This window comes from Protopterus annectens, chromosome 4.part0 (genome assembly GCF_019279795.1).
Source record: "Protopterus annectens isolate FY-2018-M chromosome 4.part0, PAN1.0, whole genome shotgun sequence".
Classification (NCBI taxonomy): domain Eukaryota; kingdom Metazoa; phylum Chordata; order Ceratodontiformes; family Protopteridae; genus Protopterus; species Protopterus annectens.
Window position 1 is genome coordinate 1,044,914,289 of NC_056733.1, and position 24,312 is coordinate 1,044,938,600.

The following is a 24,312-nucleotide window of genomic DNA, read 5'->3' on the forward strand; positions in this document are numbered from 1 at the left end:
GGAGTTCAGTTTCACTAGTCACACCCAGGCCTGTTTACTGCCAGACCGGTTGAATCAAGAGATCACTTAAAAAGTACCTGTCAGACAAAGTGAAGTAGGCCAAAACATCCCAAAAAGGAAGACATCATGCCATGATCTAAAGAAATTTTGGAACAGATGAGAAACAAAGTAATGGACATTATCAGTCTGGAAAAGGTTGCAAAGCCATTTCTAAAGCTTTGGGACTCTGGCAAACCATGGTGAGAGCCATTATCCACAAACGGAGAAAACATGGAACAGTGCTGAACCTTCCCAGGAGTGGCCGGCCTACAAAAATTACCCCAAGAGCGCAGCGACGACTCATCCAAGAGGTCACAAAAGAACCCAGAACAGCATCTAAAGAACTGCAGGCCTCACTTGCCTCAGTTAAGGTCAGTGTTCATGACTCAACCATAAGAAAAAGACTGGGCAAAAATGGCATGCACGGCAGAGTTCTAAGGTGAAAACCACTGCTGACCAAAAAGAACATAAAGGCTTGTCTCACTTTTGCCAAAAAAACATGTTGATGATCCCCAAGACTTTTGGGAAAATATTCTGTGGACTGCCAAAACAAAAGCTGAACTTTTTGGGAGGTGTGTGTCCCGTTACATTTGGCATAAAAGTAATGCAGCATTTCAGAAAAAGAACATCATGCCAACAGTCAAACATGGTGGTGGTAGTGTTGATGGTCTTGGGCTGCTTCTGGATCTGGACAACTTGCTGTGATTGATGGAACCATGAATTCTGCTCTCTACCAAAAACTCCTGAAGGAGAATGTCCGGCCATCAGTTCGTGACCTCAAACTGAAGCACACTTGGGTTCTGCAGCAGGACAATGATCCAAAATACACCAGCAAGTCCATCTCTGAATGGCTTAAAACAAAAAAAAAAAAAATGAAGGTTTTGGAGTGGCCTAGTCAAATTCTGGACTTGAATCCAGTTGAGATGCTGTGACATGACCTTAAAAAGCAGTTCATGCTTGGAAACCCTCCAGTATGGCTGAATTAAAACAATTCTGCAAAGAAGTGTGGGCCAAAATTCCTCAACAGTAATGTGAAAGACTCATTGCCAGTTATCGCAAATGCTTGATTGCAGTTGCTGCTGCTAAGTGTGGCACAACCAGTTATTAGGTTTAGGGGACAATTACTTTTTCACATAGGGCCATGTAGGTTTGTATACCTTTTTTTTCTTAATAAATAAAATTATCACATAAAAGCTACATTTTGTGTTTACTTGGGTTATCTTTGTCTAATATTTACATTTTTTGATGATCTGAAACATTGAAGTGTAACAAACATGCAAAAAAAAATAAGAAATTAGGAAGGAGCAAATATTTTTTCATTGCACTGTATGCCTGTACTATGATTTTATAAATATGCACGCACACAAGCATTTATAGATAGATAATTCGGTATATATTCACATGGTTCCCCTTCGTAATATCGAATTAATGAATGCTTGAAATTCAGTAACTCGAAATTATAAAGTTGAACCAACAAAAATCCTGAAACCCACAAGCACGAAAACAAAATCCCGGACATACAGAACACATACATCGCACAACACGCACACCATACAACCCCCATAACATAAACTACAAGCCCTACACTACGTGTACGCAGGTGGGCAAGCCCCCTGCACCCCCCACATGGGGGGGGGGACTGTGCCCCCCCACTTATATATTCTAACTCCGAGATTGCACTAATACACAAAAGAAAAACACCACACAGACTTTTTAAACTGCCTCGCACACACACAAACACATCACACATACACAGACACATCCAACTCTCACACTCATACTTCCACCTTCCTACCCTAACCCACACACACAACTTAAAAAAAACACGTATACTCACTCACCTTCATTTCTGTAAAACATCCCAACTCACACACTTCTCGTCCCATAGCTGACTGTCTACCTGTGTCCCTAAGTCTCTTATCACACTTTCAGTATTTAGTGTACTGCCACCTATGTGGTAATTCATGGGTACATGTTTTTTCCCAAAGGGGATAACTATACATTTCTTGGCATTGTACTTGAGCCCATGGCTCTGGCACCAAGCATCTGTTTCTGTAAGGCCCTTTTGTAGAGTATCAACATAATTTGGGGATTCAATAATGGCTCCCAGTTTGCAGTCATCTGCGAACTTTGTTAGCCAGAGTCCCTTAGTGTTGGCCTGTACTTCAGAGAAGTAGATGTCAAGCAGGAGAGGTCCCAGGACTGAACCCTGAGGTACTCAACTTGTCACTTGTCTGGAGCTGGATTTGGAGTCATCTACTTTTACATTGTGGGTTCTGTCAGTAAGCCAGTTGGCAACCCATCGAGTGACGTAGGGATTAATGCCCAGTTTAGTAAGTTTATCTATGATTCCAGAGTAGGGGGTGGTGTCAAAGGCCTTGGCGAGGTCCAGATAGGCTGTGTGGACTGTCTTACTCTCGTCCACAGCTCTGGAGACTGATTTGAAGAAGCCAGTCATGTTCAGGAGACGAGATCGGCCCTTCACGAACCCAAACGGGTATCTATATCTATATACATATATGACAAATTTCTTTGGGTGTGCCAGCACTGCTTTTATCATTTTGGGTGAGTTCTCCATTCTCCATTTTTGTATAACCGCTGAGTTTGTACATATAAGTTTGGGGCAGGGGCTTTTTGTATCACACTTTGCATTTGCCTGTACCCATGCAGACATTCTCACATGTATTAAATCAGTAAAAGAAAAAAGGCTGTTAAACAAATGGCACACTCTAGACAGTTTTGATGTAAAGAATTAGGTTTTATCAGGGCCGGCCTTAGCCGAAATGGTGCCCTAGGCGAAGTAATGCTCCGGCGCCCCTTAAGCCCCACCCACAACACACTCATGAAGCACCCCTATTTGAGCCACACCCACTGGGTCATTCCCCAAGAAAGCTACTCCAGTCATTTTCTTAAATTATTTAAATGCATAGGAAGAACAAGATACTTTGTAATGTAGTTAAACTGTAGCCCTTTAGGGGGTAAAGTTTGCCAACATCCTGGCATATAGGTTCAGTGCTATCAGTTGTTTCTGTATATTTAATGCCATTGCACTGTAACTCAGAGCAGATCTGAGTGTTACCATTGAGATTCTTGACATAACTATAGAATGCTTTGTGGTTGTCTTCGTAACTAGCTTTGGAGGATTTTATGAGGGATCTCAGCTTCTTACTGAGGCTGACCAGGGAGTTCATCCAATCATGGGATTTTACTCTCTTAGAGTTTGTTTATGGCAGGGGACCACCAGATTCGCTTCCTTTTTTTGGAGGACAGCATCTTGGTTCTGTTAGGGATCGCATGATCCATGCGCTAATGTAAGTGCTTATAAAGTGCATTTGTGTAGGATTCAGCACTTGTACCTCTATTGTCCATCTGCATGGGTGTTGTGAAGTTTGCCACTTCTGTCTTAAGAAGAGTGAAGTTGGCTTTGGAGAAATTTTTTATGGTCGTTTCCCTAATGGGGGTGGGGGTGGGATGTGGATGTCTAGGGTGATTAGCTTGTGGTTGGATGACCAGGTCTAGGATATTGCTGCCCCTGGTGGGGGTGTGGATAAGTTGATCGAAGGCACTGGAATTTATGAATTCCAGAAAACGTTGAGCAAAAGAGTTGGTACATGAGTAGTTTTCCCAGTTAATGGTGGGGTAGTTAAAATCGCCCATTATTAGGGTGTTAAGTTGTACCCTAATATTTTCCAGTCTATCAAGAAATGAGGAGTGGGAATCCTGGGACAAGGTGTGGGGGATCTGTAGCAAGCTACAGTTTGGATTGCGGTCTTGCCCAGACTTAGTTGCACTTGGATAATCTCGGATGCCTTATGCTGAGCAGCTAGCCTGGAGGTGTGGATATCCTAAATGAATATGGACATGCCTCCACCTTTAGTGTTTCGGTCCAGGTTAGGTGGCTGAAAGTTGTGGTATGAATTATAGCCTGGTAATGCAGGGGTGCTCTCTGGAGCCTTGAACCAGTCACTGCACAGATATCGATGTTCTCCATTTTAAGGAGTACCTCGAGTGAGTGCATTTTGAGGTTTGGACTTCTAGCATTGAGTAGCATTACCCTCAGATTTTGCTTGCTTGTACCTGTTATGGTGGTAAATTTGTCATTTGAACCCGGACTAAAAAAGGCACTATAGGGGTGGCAAGAGCCTTATCCAGTATCCGGAATACCAAGGGCGACAGGTGCAGGCCATCTCTGACAAAGCATCGTGGTCTGTCAATCATGTCATCCTAGGCAGACAGATACTGGATCCCCTTAGAGTGACACCAGAAGCTTAGCCAAATATTGAAGTCAATCATTTTGTCCTTGTACTGTGGTATCATTCTGGGTGATGGCAGGATGCTACTCAGGGTTAGGGTCATACCTGCCTGGGCTACAAGATCGGAGAGCTCCTCCATGTCTCTCTTCATGTAGTCCAGGGAGGTAAACAATTACTCTTAGCTATAGACTCCAGCAGTAACATGCTCTGCCACTTCTCTTCATACGTAACGGATGCAGGACAGTAAACCTATGTGCAAATGACACCTTTTGAAAGGATAATACACTGTTATGGGTTACAGAAGGATGAACGTTAGTGGGCTGCCCATCTTGTAAATTTACCAATATTAATTATCAAGGTGGTTGTGACATACTTGTGCATAATTTTAACCATCATTCACCCAAAAACAATCACAAATAACCTAGCCAAGCTAGTCTCCACTATACCATAAACCTGTGTTATAGTGGAGGCCCATGAGACATTTGCAAATGGCCTCTTAAGGACATATAAGTGTTTAACTACATGACCAGTGAATGCCCATTGAATTAAGTCAGTTTGAGTGCATTCAAGCAAATAAAACCAAGCCCCATTAGCTGTAGACATGCCAGGATTCTGACCTGGTCAGGGCATTAAATTGTCTGACTACACTTTATTACAAACACAGAGCTTAAAAGTCAATGCTTTGCAACCTGTCAGTGGGAAGTTTTGATTTATTGGCCAGAACATACTTATATACTTTTAGTTGAAACACTAGTGTCTCCTTAAGAGGTAACTTGCACATACCCCATGGGCCTCCAATACAAAAAATATAAAGTATTACTCAGTTTAGACTCTAGCTTGACTGTGTCTTTCTTGTAGTTGCAACAGGTGGTACAAAAAGAAGAGAAAAAAATACAATGCAGACAAAGCAATGTCAAGATCCAGTTCTCACACAAAAATACTGAAAAGTGCCAAAACATTAAGACATAAATTAAATTAGACAATGAGTTACTACTGCATAAAGCGGGTTACTACGGTTCACAAAAAGGATAACCAATTGTAAAAATTATTAAACAGTGATCCTACTGCACACATCCATAAAGGGGTCTGACTGTGGCACCATTCAAAAAACGCTTGATCTAGGATAACACACTCAGATGATATGGCTTTGTGTGTGTTTTGTTCTGATACAGCGCAATTGTTTTGCAGTGCAGTGAAATCTTTATATTTTACGTCCAGAGAGAGCATACAATCAGTTCACAAAATGCACTCAACACAGACACATATCCTACAACTAATCACAGAACCCTGTAATTAAAATAATAATATGCACTGCTACCCCAAAAGCCATAGAAAGCTAGAGAAGGCAAACTATTCCTCAATCGAAACACAGCACAACAGATATCCTATTTACATACTCTCTTGTTAGAATTCATCTCCTTATATTACCAATGCAGTGTGCACATATTTCAAGTAAATGCCCACATTCAATAACATAAAGCTAATCACGGCAGTATCAAGAAAAAAAAATGCCATAGGAACACACATGTGAACACTACCGCCTGCTCTCTGGAATGGAAAGGGGAGTGTTAATACTGCAAACGTGCGTGCAAGTATAAAATTCAGTTATCGTGCATACTTGCACATCTAAGCATCTGCTTTTCCAAGAGAAATAAATTACAGGAACTGGAACAATTTATGTAATGTTTGAGTGAATGACAGTTGTTGTAAACAAAGAAAACATACAAATGTATAATGCATGAATAAAATATTAATATGATTTGTTTTCATTTCTATGTATGTGTGCCTATGTCTTGAGTGATAATTTAATAAAGGTGTTTAAAAATATAAGTTGTTTATCTGTAGTGCTTGTACATATGGAATGACTTTCAACCTCACTATTTTGATGGAATAGCAAAAAAATGTTTGAGGTATGGAGCAAAAAAACGGCAAAATCAGGGACACGTGAAAGTCGACATCTGAGAGGTATGCTTTATATATTCTGATTACTATTGCAGAGTGTGATACTAAGTATATAGAACAATCTCAGTAATTCAAAGAAGGAAATCACTTTAGTTTTATAGTGAAAATGACCTCTTCACCTCTATTACTGGTATATTTTGCAGTAACAACTTTATCGCCTGCAGTTTTCTGGTTCAGAAATTTGAACTTCCTGTTCTGTATCTTGTCTGGAATTTATCTTTTACTCCCTCTAGGCAGTTGGTTGCAGAATTTGTAAACCAGAAGGCACTTGAAGGCCTGTGTTGTAGGAGTGTGAGATTTACATGTCATGTTAATTATCTGCGGGACTCATGTCTACTAGCCATTGTAGTTAGAATTTTTTTGAAATTCTCACATTTAGTCTGTCAGTCCAGCAAAGAAGGTTAAATGAGAATTTTTTTGAAATTCTCACATTTATTCTGTCAGTCCAGCAAAGAAGGTTACATTTTATTCTCCCAAACTCTACTAATAAACTTTATATCTTAAAGCAAGAGCAGGTTAGCTTGTTATTCATTTGATAACTGGTGGTTTTGCCCAAACATTATTTTAGCCATTACCAAACAAATAAGGTCAAGGCAGAGGCTAAATATAAACTTAATATTTACTGTTTCAGGAAAATGGCTATATGCTTAGATTAAGCATCTTTCTTACATCAATCAAAGATCAGAGTAGTAAATGAGCAGTAATTCAACATTTATAATAAGGACTGAGTAATGAAATGTGGATATGTTTTTTTTTTCTTTATTGGCACTTAAACATTAGCAGCTGGAGTAAGTCAGATTAGGACATTTTACTTCTGAAGTGTGTTCGCTCAGTGATGCTCCTAACCTTTGCAGAAATGCTGCTTCTGAATGCTGCCGCCATTTCATGATTAGACTGTTTCTCCAGAATATGAGATCCAACAGCAGCCTTTTTAGTGGGGGTGATGCTTGTGTTTGTAACCCCAATGTGTAACGTACAGTACTGAGTTTTACCTTGATTGAGTTGCATGTCATTAAGTGGTTTCTTGATTGAAAGAATATGAATTTTGCTTTTAGAACTGCTTATGAATGTGCAGAAATCCTGGCAACAGGAAGCAAATCCTCAGTGCTGAACCAACAGGAAGTGTTTTTGCAGCTGTCATTCTGTCTGCTGGTTCCTGGCCCTGACCTGGACAGACCTGACACACTTGATTATCCATTCAAGATCTCTGTTTCTGCTCCTTCTCTGTAAAGGCAGCTCCCTCATCTTGACAAATTCGAACCCATATTGTATCACTCATATCCTTTCTCCCACCCCCCCACACACCACACATGCACATGCACATTTGGGATGTTCATTCTGCTGCTTTGTTCTAGTCCTTCAGTTCCACCTTTTGTTTTCGGTACCTTCTGCTGCTGCCCTTCCTTAACAGCATTATTGTTGTTCAAGTGAAGTCTCAGTAACAGTCACTGTTAGCACAGATAAAGTATCAGCAGTGTCCAGGGACCTGGCAGTTCACCTGTATATCACGAGTCGGTGGATTCAGCGGTACATTTGTCATCAGTAGTTCTTTTTCTTTTCTATATTGACTGTCAGCAGTGACCTGGGTTTGACTGGTGAGACCAGAATTGAAGGGACTGACCGGTAAGATGAGAAGTGAGCAATAACATACGGCTTTGCTTATGTTGGGGGTGGATAAAGGAAGACAATACCTGTGTGGATACTTTCTGATGGGGACTGGGAACTCTCCAGAGGAAGAGATTGTCTAGGAGTGCAAGGCCCAACACATAACAGCACTGCACAGGTTCGTACACTATTCACTCTCTAAATTTCCACATGGAGGTAACATGTTGAAGTCAAAAAATCCAGATTGACTTGAATGTTTGAAACGTGTAATTTTTGGCCTGACACCAAGGAGTGCAGCCTAACACTAACAAGGGAGCTGAGACCAACCTAAAATGCATATAAAAATAAAAGGAAATATGTATAGATTTGGTTTGCACCTGGAGTTGTGGCTGCCTTACACAGGCTCATGTGATGCAGTGCTGGTGTAAACCACTTTTTTTTTAGTACTGCTTTTTCATAGTGATAATTCTTTCTAATGTTTTAGAAAAACTACACAGTCTTGCTGTGTTTAACATTGAATCCTAGATACCACCTGCTACATCACTCCACTATGTGACCCTTGACAACCCGTTGGATGCAACCAATCATCTTCCATGATTGCCTTTTACTTGATATTGTAGTCAAACCTGATCCTGTTTAACACCAAAACAAAATTAGAATTACATTTTTTTATTGCAGATAAACCGGTGTCTCTTGTGACTAAACGTCTGCTTTCTAGAAAGCAAATACTACGTGAATTGTATATAATATTACTCCAGCAACAGGTATTAACTTCAACATTTCCTTAAGATTGGTTTGTTTTAACAGCTGTTTCCAGTTACACATGCTGTGTGAATTTAAATTCTTGTATGCCAATGTTACATAAGGTTTTTCCTTCTAAAAAAAGTATTTTGTTTGCTCAAACTAAGTACAGAATAATAATAAAGTAACTTAAATAGGAACTAGCTGTTGTGGGCACAACCATTTTTTTTTTTGGGGGGGGGGGGGTTAACTTAAAGAAGTTGAGTCAGAAATGAAACTTGTTTATGGTTATATAAAACATGCTGGTTGGATCACTTCCTTACTTTTTCTAGAATGTAAAGAAAAATTAAATATAGTTGCATTTGCCAGTTCACAGTTTAGCACATTAACAGTGAACTTTCAATGCATTTCTGCCTGCTGTCAGTGCGATCACCATCTGTAATTTTTTTTTCCATTTCATAAGTGATGGTCATCACAGACAACTTAGATGGTATTTGGAACAGTTGTGGATCTTTAGACTTAAGTTTTCTCCACAGTTTCACTTTTCACTGATTTTTGCTTCTGTTTCCCCCTGCCTGCCATTTATGTAGTCTGTCAGTTTCTTTACAGACTTGTGTCTGCCTTACTCTGTAAACTGTAGATTGAATCCTCTTCACTCTGACATTTATGATCCTTTTTCACCCTAAAATGCCTCCTCTGTCTTCTTCTTTCAGCCACCCTGTGATTTGTAATGTTCTCTATGGCATCTTTCAGTTCAGCTTCAGTCCAGCAGCCTTTTCATGTTTATCCACCCACCTCTGCCTAAGCACTTGCACAATCCTCTTCCATTCCACTTTTGTACAGCCTCATAAGTTTAATTAATTCTCATCATTCATATCCCTTAGTGCTAATACACATGCCTGAATGACTGCACTTGTCTGGGACATATTCTTTTCCATCTGTCAGAGTCGGATCCTGAGTACAACTTCCCCCACCTAGCATGATTTCTGCATTTTTCTTAGGTTACTATCTTGGCTTATGAGCAGGAATTTCAGTCCCATGATGGATGCTGCACTCCAGGTTACCATCACGTTCACTCATTTGGAAGTGGCATACTGCATAATGGACTACTGAATATTTTCCCATTGTCTGTCAGCCCGAATGTCAAAGCTTTCCAGACCCTTGCATCATTTTTTTGAAAGTTTGCCTTCTTTATAGTCCTTGTATTTCCATGTTTCAGTCTCTGAAGCCCCTTAATTTCTATCATGTACCATTCCCCTCCTTTCAAGAAGAGATGCATTTCCCAGACTAAACACATTTTCCTTCCCTAATTCCTTCAATTATTTAGAATTGTTTGTGCGTCTCTGCTCATTAAATGCCTTTTTTCCTACTACATTTGGCCACATGTAGATCCTTTTCTTCATTTCCTTACAGTATTGCTCCCATGTAACAATGTCTTACTTCCAATCATCCGGTGTTTTCATCCTTTCTGCCATGAGGCAAGCAGTTTTTATACAGAGAAAATACGTTCTCTCACCCATCCACTCATTCCATTACCATTTCAAGCTCTTGTTCCAAATTAGTGTTTGTGTAGTAATTGAATTTTCCAGTGGTGTGTGTCCTTTTCTTGCTTGTACATAGTATAATCAATAGGGATATATTCCATTCACTGCCACCACAGATATTTGAAATGTGGACAGATGACCATACATCAGTTGCCGTTGCACACTGCCTGTACCCTCTTGCCCAAAATGAGCAGTGTTTTGGCTGATACACATCTGTTTTACTGTAATCAATTGAGAGAATAGCTGTAGTAATGTATTTCAACTTGTTCTACAGTTACACATAGAAAAATCTCTAATAATTCAGATCAGTGCTCATTGGTTATTTAACTGTGATTGAGTGATAGTAAGTATCAGTTACTTTCACACACAGACTTATCCCTCCAGTTACCACTTCCTAGCTGGGCACACCTTAGCTCTCTGATGTTCTCAAGGTCAGTCAGTCAGTCACTGGCTCAGTTCTATGGGGATCATCGTATTAATCATGACTGCATCAGTGAATACTTTGACTGTAGTACATTTATTAGAAGCTTAAGATAATTGTAGATGTTCATGTACATGCACTGTTGCAGTCCAGTTCCCCCAACCATCCCCTAGTTCATACTTTTGATAATTCCAAAGTTGGAGAGGGTAGCCTTCACTGCCTTGTTCTCCCATCATCCCACTCATCTCCTAACTGGTCATCTTCCTCCTTGAACTCCATAATTCACAGAGAAGAAAATGAGGGCCTCTTGAGTTGGGTGTTCTAGAGAAGGAGGCAATCCTTCATTCCTTGACTCCACAAGTGTTCTTGCACCTTGGGCAAGATGTTTACCCAACTGAGAGCAAGAAAGATCTGAAAAGGGCATGCCCAATGCTTCTCTTGTATAACCAGCATGACCTTAAGTCTGAATGGGAGAGAGACTGACAAATTCCTTAGGGGAGGGTACAGCTCCAGAAGTCGGGCAAGACATGTTCCTGCAGACATGATATCCCATTGAATGTGGCTACGACACTGAATTTATTTAACCTTCTACAATTGTTTTTTTTTTTTAACATTTGTTTACCAAGTAAATGAACTGGTCCGAGGATCCTTATCAGCTATGACCTGGGCCACGTATGAAAGAATGATAAAGAGGCACACAATAGTACAATACCAGAATAACAAATTTCAAACTGACAATATGAAAATAATGCAACAGAGCTTGAGTACTTGCAGAACATTCTGGAAGTGTTGCACAGTAATGATAACAGAGTAAATGATAGTCCGAAACAAAGAAGGTGACAGCTGTAAAAGCAACATAACATCTAAGCTGCATTTAATAACTGTTTAACAAAGATAGACCTCCTAATTTGTAGAGGGGGAATGCTATTGGAAGATGAAAATACGTGTTGGTGAGTTTCTTGCACTAATATATAGACATCTGTAGCAGACATACTGATAAATAACTTTACAAAGATGCAATTAATTAGGTCCCCAGACTATATTGTACAATAGAATAACAGAGAAATGGATAATATGCCATTTACCACAACAGGCAGAAAGTATGTAATTTTGCAGAAATCAGTGTCTCTAAAGGGGTTACATTTCTTTTTCTTTAGAAATTACTGGTGTTTTCAGGAATGTTTTTTTCAGGTGGGAAGAGTGATCTTAGAAAATGTCCACTCACAAGAGGATAGCATGAAAGAAGACATTAGCCATCTCAAGTACTTGGATTTCTTGAGGAAAGAGCTTTGTTCTCATACGGTTGGTTTATAAGTGAGAGAGGTGTGGAGAAATCCAACTCTAGCAGGCATAAGGAGACCGTTCCTTTTATTTATGTAAATGCAGTGATGCTTTGTGTTAGCAAGATTAACAAATCTAAGAATGTTGTTCTCAGAGAGGCACAAAGGGCACTTTGTGGCAGACTGTATATTCTGTTCTAGGCAGAAGTACATTTATAACTATAGCTTGCCTGGCTTCTGATGAGAGTAGGTTGGAAAGGTTGTAAGAAGCATTTAGTTCAGAAAAGAACTTTGCTGACTTGGGACTGAGTATGGTAATTAAATGAGAGTTTCTATGCAGAGGTGAAGCCAACGTATCTTTGATCCTTTGTCCAAGGTGAGCGACTTCTCAGTGGGACTGTGATGCTGATATTTTTTCTTTAGTATAAATTCCCCGTAGTACAGGAACCAATGAAGGCAGTCTCACAGTACTATATGTGGAACAGTTCTATAGCAAGACTCTGCAATCCATGATATGAAAAAGTAATTTATTAAACAAAACAAAACAAAACAAATAAACGTAGCATCAAGGATTTACTTTTTCATATCACGGATTGCAGAGTCTTGCTAGAGAACTGTTCCACATATAGTACTGTGAGACTGCCTTCATTGGTTCCTGTACTATGGGGAATTTGGAGTGTTTTTACTGGTTTTGGAGCCTTTTCCCGTTTCTTCTGTTTCTACATTTACTAGTTTTAGTATAAATTGTTAAGTTCTTATTGTGAAGCTGTTCCATGTGGTTTTAACACTTTCCTGGAGGTTCCTGTTAAATGTGCATAAATTCTTAACTAGTATTCGCTATTACAGTATTGTCAGCATATAAAATACAGTTTGTTCTGTGGCTAATCCCAAGTCAGATAATTTATGAGTAAGAATTAAAGAAGGTGCCCTAGAATTGACCCTTGGGACAGCCCTGTGTTAATAGTGCATGTTAGAAAGGAGTTGACAGGACAGAGTATTCTAAAAGTTTGATTGTTAAGGTAGCTCTGAAACCACTGTAACACTAGATAAGTTTCTGATGTCTGCTAGCTTACTGAGTAGCAAAAAGTGGTCTACAGTATCAGAAGCCCTTTTTTAGATCTAACCATATACAACCTGTGATCTTATAACTATCTAACATAACTGCACTTTGTGACCTTTTTGTGCTGGAGATGCTGTTTCTCATGTTGGGAGGAGGAGGCAATTACTGCATACAAAATACACCGCTGAATGTGAGAGGTGATACCCCGATATGCATCCCTATTTATCTATTTTAATAGCTTTTTGCAGTTCTCTTAAAATATTTGTTTCTGCCTATTAGGAATTAATTAACTTTGCATGTTACAGAACTGGGCACATCATGTTGATGTTTTAGGTTGTCCCCTCAGGACAGAGAGGCTTTCTGTTCTAGCCCAGGTCCAGGAACACAAACTGACCTATATTGTCACCAGCAGGGTATGGTAATGGATACCTGAAGGGGGAGGCTACCTGCAGGAAAGGGAAAAAGGGAGCCACCCCAAACCAAAACCATGAAATAGGGAAGGAGTGAGGGAAAAGTACTACAACAGTGAAGATATGTGAACATCTACATTTATGGAAAGAAGACACAACTGTACTATGTTCATCATGTTTCATTCTATTTGGGAAGATTCCAAACCTGTAGGAAGGGGGGGGAGGCTGGAAAACAGATGTAAGGCATAGGATAGGAACACTAGGCAAGACAATTGAAGTGAACCCAGCTCTGGCTGTAGAGGAAAATGATGACTTGTAGTGCTTACAAAAGGCATGGACTGAGAAGCTGCTTCCATAATACCGTGGGTGGACCCCACCCATAAAGTCAGTAGCAGTATCCGTGGCTCTTGTGGAATAAGTTCTAATGTTATCAGGTACTTTTTTCCCATGGTACTTGTAGCAAAAGATAATACAGATAGAGATTCACTTAGAGAGTTTTTTGCTTACCTCTTGGTTTGCCCAATTTGTTTAGAACAAAGACCAGAAAGGGTTGATCAGGCTTTCAGAAAATGTTTGTGTAGCCATGAAAAACTTGTGTGTACACATCCATGGAGTGCAAATTTCTCTCCTTTGTTTTATGAGATTGGGAAAAAGGCAGGGAATTGAATTGTTTGTTTCAGGGTGGGCTCTGTTACCACCGTGGTCATGAAGGTGGAGTTATAAACTCTGGGTGAAACCTGAGGAAGAGTTATTTACACTTTAGTGACAGTTAGTCAGAGGTTCTCCTAGATGAGGTGATGGCTACTAGCAAGACTGTTTTCCATGGAATTATGTAATATCTGTGGAAACAGGAGGCTAATGGGGGGTGCAAAGTGAGTTTTTCCAATACAAAATTGAGGTCCCAGGAGGATGCAGAGTCCTTTCGGGTGGTGTTACGTGGATAGTGCCTTTGAGGGACTGTATTGTCATAGGTTGAGAGGTTGTCATTGACAGATAAGTTGAGATAAAATGCATGAATTGTGATCGTGGAATAAGATAGACCCTTTGTGAAAAAGCTCAAAGATAAAACCAAGGGGACATTATCAAAGTCAAAGGCAAAAGTTGCTGGCCCCTGGTTTGTCACCATACAGTGAATCTTTTCCATTTAGAGATATATTATTTCTTGGTATTGGGCCTTTCAGCCTCTTTCAAGATACATAGGAAGTCCTTGACTAACAGCTGGCCCTGAGAAATGAGGATCACATCATCCAGGCTGCCAACCTCAGCATGTTTAAGGTTGCGGTGCATGGTAGCTCCTTTATTGTGGGTCAAGAGATCCACCTTCTGTGGTGGCACCCAAGGTTCTTCTTTGCTCGTGTTGTGTAGCAGAGGGAATAAATGCTGCCTTGGCCAGTAGGGTGCAGTCAAGATTATCCTCAGTCCTTCCTCCCTGATCTTTACAGGAAACCTGTGGATGAGCAGTACGGGGGGGGGGGTGTACATGGGAAGGAGGAGGTGTCTATTCTCCATGCCCTGTTGTCAGGGGCCCCTCAGCAACATTCTGTTAACTGACCACTTTCCTTTGAGGCAACAAAGCCTACTTCTGGTGCACCCCATCTTCCTCTGAGTTTGGTAAAGATGTGCTTTAGCATCCACTTGTGGGGCTCTATGACAGACCTGTGGTCTGCCAGATTGCTGCTCATGCCTGGAAGGTGCTGTACTGTCAGGTGCAGTCCCATCCCTTCTGCCAGCTCGCAGAGTGCATTTCCTGGTGGCAGAGGAGGTACTAGTGACTACCTCCCTGTTTTTTTATATATTCAAAGAAGGTTTTTAGGCATGCAGTTCAGGGGACCATGGAGGAGCCCAGCCTAAATTTTCAGTTGCCCCCTTAAGTGCTTTGCTGAAGGTCACACATTTGCAGAATGAGGGCGGAAGTAGTCAAACCCTGTATCATAGGAACTACAGCTCCCAGCCTTAACTCTCTGCACCAATTGACTGACTACATATATATACTATACCCTGTGGCATTGTTTGCCTTTACCTAGAAGGTGCATGGTTTGAATATCATCATTTTTTTCAGATTGATGTGACTTTGAAGGAAGGGTTTTCCCTACTTGGTCTGAAATTGAAAATTGTCTGAATGGGTGCCCAATCTAGATCCGAGATGTCTGAAGTCATCATTTGGTACCTTAATTTACACTGACAATGAACACTCTTGTTGTGATGGCAAGCTTCTATCTACTCTAACAACTCCCTTTTCAGGTAGGGAGCTGCTTTATCTTGAAGTTTAGCAGGACTCTGTGCTGACACCACACATTCTTCAGTAAACACTGGATCTTCCTGATGAGACGCTTTGCTACATGGATCTTAAGGATGCAGGAAACCATGAAACCTTGAGCTCGTAGGATTTCCTTGGCTGACACCACCTCCTGTGGGGATAGACAATGAAGTATGAAAAAAATACTTACCCACCTTATCTCTAGCTTCAGACCTGGATAGTGAATCCAGTCACCGGTATTCTGGCCGATTAAGGGTTTCCATCCATCCATCCTCAACCCCTTTCCCATTTTTGCACATGGGGTCAGGACGTCACTTCAACAGTAACAATCATCTTGAGCCAGGGTTTACACCGCTGGGTGGCTAGCCCTGCCGCAGTAGTTCATCCACACCATTCACTTGCACACACAGTCACACCTACAGCTAAATTAGTGTGCCCAGTCCACCCACTGCATGTCTTTGGAATGTGGAAGAAAACCGAAGCACCTGGAGGAAACCCACAAGACTGCAGGGAGGACATGCTGACTCCACAGAGAAGGCACCCCAGCTGAGAATCGAACTGGAGAACCTCTTGCTGTGAGGCAACATCGTTAAGCGCTGCACCACCACAGTGCCCTTCGTGCCAACCAAAAGTTTCTACAACAGGAAATCCGAAGTAGTAGTTACTGCAAAAGTGAAGACACTCCAACATCTACTTTTATGTTAAGTAGGTACAACTCTTCAAACAATATATACATAATTTGTTGAAAAGCATAGAGGTTCATGACCTATCCTGCTCTTCAGCTGAAATGTAGTCTGTCCTTTCTTTAAGTCACTAGATGTTTCCAGAAGTAAACTCTATTTCTCATAACTTTTAGAATGATATTTCAAAACAATATTGTTTTCTCTTTTCAAGGTATGTTACTCTAGTGCTGGATTATAAACAAAATCACTTTTGTATCAATTTATTGGCAAAGAGTGTTAAGTGTAGTCTTAGCATTTATTACTAAAAGAAGTTTGTCAGCCATATTACCTTAGAGTGTACATCATATGTGGAAGTGGTCTGTTGTATGTCATTATATATATGTTATTCTTTCCTTAGGTTATGATAGTAGTTGGGGGACAAGCACCCAAGGCCATTAGAAGTGTTGAATGTTATGACTTCGAGGAAGATAGATGGTATCAGGTAGCAGAGCTGCCATCTCGACGGTGCAGGGCAGGTAAAGGAAAACATTTATTCTCTTGTTTTCTTAGCCTCTTTTTTCACCCACTTCATTTTCAGTTCCTCCTCTAATAAAATGTCATTTTGGAGAAGTCTCTATTTCTGTAGAACATAGAAAATGTACAGTTCATTTTATTTATGTAGTTTATCTGTTTAACTGAATAGGAAGGCTGATGTGGGAGTGGTCTGATTCAAGTTGAATCCTTCTGAGTCACTACCAGGCCATATATGTAGAAAGTGCAGCCAAATTATAGAAGCAAAATGACCAATGCAAAGGCATTGTTTTTGTCTGTGCATCTATGTACTGTGTAAGCACACACTATATATATATATATATATATATATATATATATATATATATATATATATATTCACTTCAGAATCTCGAAATTCCGAAGCAGCAAATTTCATATGATCGAAACCATATGATCAATGTTTCAGAATATCAAAATTATGAAACAAATCCAAAAAAAAACAACACAATTTAAATGTTTCTGCAGGGGGGCTACTAAAATATTCCAAATCTGCTATTGCACTACAGTGAGGAAAAGGGAAATCTTCCATTCCACGCTGTATGCAGATCTCCATTCACAGTGTCGGGATTCTGAAAGTTTGATCATACGGTCTCGGCCATATGAAATTCGATCTTTCACGATATATATAGAGATATATACACACACACACACATATATATATATATATATATATATATGTATATATATATATATATATATATATGTGTGTGTGTGTGTGTGTGTGTGTGTGTGTGTGTATATATATATATATATATATATATATATATGTATATATATATATATATATATATATATATATATATATATATATATATATATATATATATATATATATATATATATATATATATATATATATATATATATATATATATATGTATATATATATATATATATATATATATATATATATATATATATATATATATATATATGTATATATGTATATGTGTGTGTGTGTGTATATATATATATATATAAATCGAGAAATCGGAAATGTCAAATTTGAAATGTCGAACCCACGGTACGTATAGCGCGCTAGGTAAATGTTGGTTTTTTTTTAGGGTTTTGGGGAGGGTTTGTGTGTTTTTGAGTATGTTGAGAAGTTTTACGTGTGGGTTAGGGTAGGTAAGAATGTGAGTGTTGTGGTGTTGGTGTTTGTGTGTATGTGATGTGTGTTTGTGCAGGGGGGGGTGTGGAATGTGTGGTGCTGGGTTGTCTGTGTTATGTAGTGTAGTGCGACCTCGGAGTTAGTATATATTAGTAGGGGGTGTGGAGGGGCGCAGGGGGGCTTGCCCACCTGCAAATAGTAAGGGTAGATTTGTGTGTTTAGTTGTGTGCGTGTGTGTTGTGTTGCTTTTTTTTAGAGTGTTGGGAAGTATGGGTGTTTGTGTTTGTATGTGTTGTGTAGTGTGTGCTCTGTGTTTTCACGGTTTTGTGGTTTCAGTGATATGGATTTTCGGCTTCATGGTCTCGAGATACTGAAATTCGATATTTCAGTATTTCAAGATTATGAAGTGAATCCATATATACACATATACGCACACACACACACACTCACAAATATATATACACATATACGCACACATTTTATATATATATATATATATATATATATATATATATATTCCCTTTTAGGCACACTGTCTCTCTAAAATGTACATAGACCATTTTTTTTTAAATTCTATAGTTAAAAATACTAAATTGTATTTAAAGGATATGTAGTTATTTTTTAATGTACTTTTTTTTACACAAACAAAGCAAAGAAGATAATTTTTAATGAGACTTGATATAGAATCATTTTATATGAACATCATTCACAGTAAAGGATTGTAATTGGTGAGACAGTTATCTAAGTAGACACTTTTATTAGTAATAATAAGACTAATACTATTTGTGAGTTAATAGATTTAGTGTTAAATAATATTTTTTTACGTTTAATAACATATATCATCAGTAGCATGCTGTTTCTGTGGGTGCAAAGATGGCGCCAACATTTACTAATTTGGTACTTGGTGTGTGGGAAGTTGATTAAAATAAAGGGCTTTGAAAAAAAAAAGACTGACTGTGTAAGTTTTACATTGATGATTTATTTGTTTTTTATTTGGCAAAGCTCAGAAACAAGTTTCTTTAGGAAATTTGACAAAGTATTGTTTTTTTTAAATTTTACTGTAGGTGTTAAAGGAATGAAGGTGCACATTCTAGATATTGAATTAACCTTGGATAAAAAGAAGTCGAAATTTCATTTAAGTGTATATAGAAAAAAGACTTTTAGGAACATCTGTTTAGATTTCAAAAGTCAGCACCTCAGTTTTATGAAACAACATTATTTTTTTAGGCTTTCTAGAATAATTAGTGACAATGAAACTCTTTTGTAGAAAGTATAATAATTAAAATATTTATTCTTAGAAATTATCCTGAAATTTTAATTCAGTTTGTTGTTGAAGTCAATGATTTTAGTTATAATTTTTTCCTGTATTAAAATATGCATTGGTAACTAATGGTAAAAAGCACAGAACTGGTTTTACATGCCGCTTTCCTTTGCCAATTAGTCATGACATGATAGCTATCAGGAATATTATTAGATAGAATAAGCGCATTGTACAAGGTACTGGGGAGTTGTATGAAATTTTGGTAAGATGTCCTAGTTTCTGTTTTAGGAAAACTAGAACACTTAAGACATTTTTAGAAACCAATAATTATAAACATTTGTATGAAAAAAAAATGTTAAACAGGAATATTCAAATGTGGCATAAACAAAATTTGTAAATATATTTGTGTATGCAAACAATATTTTATAAAACATGTTAATGTGAATTTTAATTAACAACTCTCTCAGCATTGTTTATTTGGGAGTGTGCATTGCCTGTGCTAGCTGATGGGTAGGAAAGACCACTAGGTGTTTAGTGGATAGAATAAAAGAATATCTTCTTGCTATTAAAAATTATAACAAAAATGTATTGGCAAAACACAGTATTTCTTGTTTTGGGTTCACTGAGCTTAAATTTTCAATATTAGAACAAGTACCTGTTTTTATAGGTGATTTCATTTTTTTATTGGAAGTAAAAGAATTGAGATGGCAGCTTATTCTAGATTCTGATGTATTTCCGGGTTTAAATTACAGGTTAAATATTAAATGTGTGCTGAAATGGTTGAGATAGAAAATGACAACTTAACCCACAATCAGCTTAAACTATATTTATCTTTTGAACTGAGTTTATATGTTTGTCTGTTTATTGACTTGGTATATTTCTAATAAAGTTCTTTCATTAAATAGAATGAAAGCACTTAAATTATCATTTCAGTTTGTTGTTTTCCCTTCGACCAAGAAGTATTTTTGGTTTATACATATATATGTATGTATGTGTGTGTGTGTATATATATAATATATATATATATATATATATATATATATATATATATATATATATATATATATATATATATATATATATATATATACATACATACACATATATATATATATATATATATATATATATATATATATATCTATACATGGATCTAGGACTATTGAACGAAAGTTCAATAGTCCGAATCCACAATCACTGAACACACTTTAATGAAAGCGCTTTCACCGAAAAAAGTGCTTTTGTTAAAGTGTGTTTAAAAAAAAATCATTTTTATATTTTTGCAGGGGGGCAAGCCCCCCTGCAGCCCCCACACCCCCCCCCCACTTAAATATTTTCTCTCCGAGGTCGCACTACAGTGGGGAAAAGGGAATTATCTCTTATCCCCACTGTAGTGCAATCTCCGCAACAGGCATACTTATGCAAAAGTGACTTTCGGTGAAAAGCACTTTCGCACAAGTATGCCCGGCCGAATCTCTTTCTGTTATGTTGCCGTTCGGTGATCTGTATGGGATCCCACACACATAATGAGACCAAACTGCCTACAGTTCAAAATCCTGAAAGGTCATTTATAATGAGACCAAACTGCCTACAGTTCAAAATCCTGAAAGGTCATTTAGATAACTTGCACTTAATTGAACAAGTACAATACTGACTGCATTACATCTTCATATTAGGAGATAAATAATAAGGCAACCTGTAAAAACAGTATGCTGTGTCTGTAAATTCTCCTAATAGTTACCGAACACAAGTAAAAATGTAGCAGACATGTTTTAGGAAGTACAATTAACACACAAACACTATAGCAGCAGTACAATACCCTTTTTAAAACACAAACATCGTAACCAACCTCACCTACACAGCCAAAAAAATCCCACTGAATATTCATGATGGTAGTTATAGCACCATGTCTTGATTTTCTGATTTGTAGACCTCGATGAACATGCACTGGAAAGAACACCTCTCAATGCACACTCCTGAATACTGGCGTTCCCCAAGGTTGTGCGCTCAGCCCCTTACTCCTCATCACCCTCACTCATGACAGTACTGCAAAACATAGTTCAAACCATCTTATAAAATTTGCTGATGATACCACACTTGTGGGTCTCTTTATTGGTAGGGATGAGGTGAACACTTTGTTCTGTCATACCAAGCAATCAATCTGGATCTGAATGTTAATAACATCAAAGAAATGATTATGGACTTCAGCAGAAAGGTAGCAGTTCACCAACCACTCACTATCAAAGGGGAGGTAGTAGAGAACGTCAAAACAACCAAACTCCTGGGCCTTCACATTTTAGATCACTTCTCCTGGGCTGTTAATACAGCCATTTAGTCAAGAAGGCTCAACAGAGGCTTCACCTCTGAGAAAGCTCAAAAAGGCCAGACTCCCACGGTCTGCTCTTACCACGTTTTACAGGGGAGCTATCGAGAGCATCGTCACTAGCAGCTTCATAGCATGGTCCGGCAACTGCACAGCTGCTGAGAAGAAGAAACTACAGAGGGTGGCTGAGAAAATCTTGGGCACAAACTTCCCTTCTGTTTAGGAGCTTTTCTTTACAAGAGCAAGAAAGAGAACATACAAAGTACTATCTGATTCATCACATCCCACCCACAACTGGTTCTCACAACTTACCTCTGGAAGGAGGTACCGCAGCTTCAGCTATAGGACTATGTAATTCAGGAACAGTTTGTATCCTGCAGCTGTGATACTTATTAACTCAGACACCAACCATAATACCTGATACACTGAAGTCTCTTTTGTCACTTAATCCTGCTGCTCTGAACAATTACCGCCAGTATTACTATTATGCAATATGATGGCTATACTGAGTCACGTCTAAGGTTAACAAGTGCAATACAGTAACTAAACAGCTGCTATTCACTAGTCTCTAATTAATCTCCATCTTAACTGTGAAGGAGTTTGGTGGTAGGTATTATTTATCATTGGATAATGGGTATTGAGTGTGTTTTTGCAACGTGAACTACATCTTGCATGTCACATGTGTTGTTCTTTTCTTTCTTATGTTCTGTGATACCACTATATCTGTGTTATTTGCACTGCATTTCTCCAGTGAGCTGACATTTGTAATTTCATTTAGGCTGCACTTGTGTGGTCTTAATGACAATAAAGTTTCTTTGAATCTTTTCCTTGAATAGCACCAACATGAATATGCATGATAAACACTTAAATTTAATAAAAACTATACATTTTATGTTTTTGCAGGGGGGGTGCACCCCCCTAACCCCCTACATCTTATATATACCAACGCTGAGATCACACTACAGTGTGGAAATGAGCAAATTTCCTGTTCTGCTTAGTTTAGAGAGTCGGCATTTTAAACCTTCAGCCTTCTGAACATCAGTAAAGTGAAGTTTCAATTAAATGAAACTTGCGGTTTTTGGTTTCAGTATTTTGAAAGTCGGTCTACTGAAATTTCGGTCAATGCAAGTAGACCCATATATATATATATATATATATATATATATATATATATATATATATATATATATATATATATATACAGATATAGATATATAGATATATATCTATATTTACATCTGTGTATCTATATGTGTACATGTGTGTGTGTATGTGTGTGTGTGTGTATATATATATATATATAATGTATGTGTGTGTGTGTGTGTGTGTAGATGTATGTATGTATGTGTATATATATATATATATATATATATATATATATAGGTTCAATACACTAGATCGAATTTTCACTAATTCGAAATAGTGCATGGAATGCTCACTGCAGTGAAAGTGCACTTAATCAAAGTGCATACGCAGTTCAGTACAACGAACGGTGTTGTACTGAACTTCCGCAGTGCTCATGGACCTTTGGGTTGGGCACGGGTCATAGTAAGGGGATAGCCCTATGGGCTATCCCCTTACTATGACCCGTGCCCTAGCCCAAAGGTCCGTGACAACTGCAGCGCAGTGAAGGACATAGTAATGTCCTCCAATATGGTGCGATAGTCACGAACTTTAGGGTTAGGGTAAAGAGATAGCTTTACTAACTATCCCCGTACCTTAACGCATGCCCTAACCCTAAGGTTCTTGACTATCGCACCATAGTGGAGGACATAGCTTGTTTTTTATGTCCTCCACTGTGCTGCGGTGTTTTCGGAAGTGCACTTACGCAAAAGTTCACTTTCGTTAACGTGAACTTTCACAGAAGTGAGGCTTCCTATTACAAGTTCGAAGTAGTGAACTTCAGTTCTTGTAATAGGAATCCATATATATATATATATATATATATATATATATATATATATATATATATATATATATATAACATTTACCAGGAAAGTCCAACTTGGAACAAAGCCAGTTTTCAGTGGAGACCTGTCGAGAAACACTCCAGATGCAAGTCTTTGAAATGTGGGAGGAAACTGGAGGACCCAAAGGAAACCCACCCAAATGCAGGGAGGGCATGCAGACTACACACAGAAGGCACTCCAGCTGAGAATTGAACTGGAGAACCTCTTGCTGTGAGGTAGCATTGCTACCGCTGCACCACTGCGCCGTCCATCTATACTTTCCATATATCTAGATATATATCTATATATATATATATATATATATATATATATATATATGTGTATGTATTAAAGCATACAGTGATGTTTGTGTCTGTGATAAACCTCAGTCATGTTCTGTGTACAGAAGTATTCAATAATCAGTAGTTGTCATTAACATCTATATGTGGCACCCTCACCTATGTAGTTAATATGTAACACAAAGTAACAGGACATGGGGTATTTCAAATACTAGGTAATGAATGGTTACAAATACCGATCAGTGTTTTGCAACTTAATCAGCAAGTTTTTTTGTACCACTTAACACATCTCATCAAATCATTTTTATTTGTTGGTTGTTAACTTGGACTTTTTTAGCCACATTCTGGAGCATGAAAGAATGGCTAAATGCAAAGTATCTGGACATGTTTAGCATAGCGCATATGGTTTTGGAAGAAGGATGTTACCAAATTGCCTAGAGAAAACTGTGAAAAGGGGAACATTCATACAGTTTACAAAGAGTGACCAAAAGTGAAGGCTGAACCTTAGAACTGTAGGGCAGAAATCTTAAGCACTGGGCTACAGTGTCACCCCATTATTCCT

General features: G+C 38.5%; 1 protein-coding gene across 3 annotated transcripts in view; it reads left to right on the forward strand.

Annotated features, from left to right (window-relative positions):
- The window catches only part of KLHL3 (kelch like family member 3), a 940,384-nt gene that overhangs the window by 612,735 nt on the left and 303,337 nt on the right, over positions 1 to 24,312 (forward strand). For all 3 annotated transcript variants that reach the window (XM_044068978.1, XM_044068980.1, XM_044068979.1), the window contains one exon: positions 16,653 to 16,770. In XM_044068978.1, the coding sequence (XP_043924913.1) occupies positions 16,653 to 16,770 (118 nt within the window). The remainder of the gene's footprint in view (positions 1 to 16,652; positions 16,771 to 24,312) is intronic.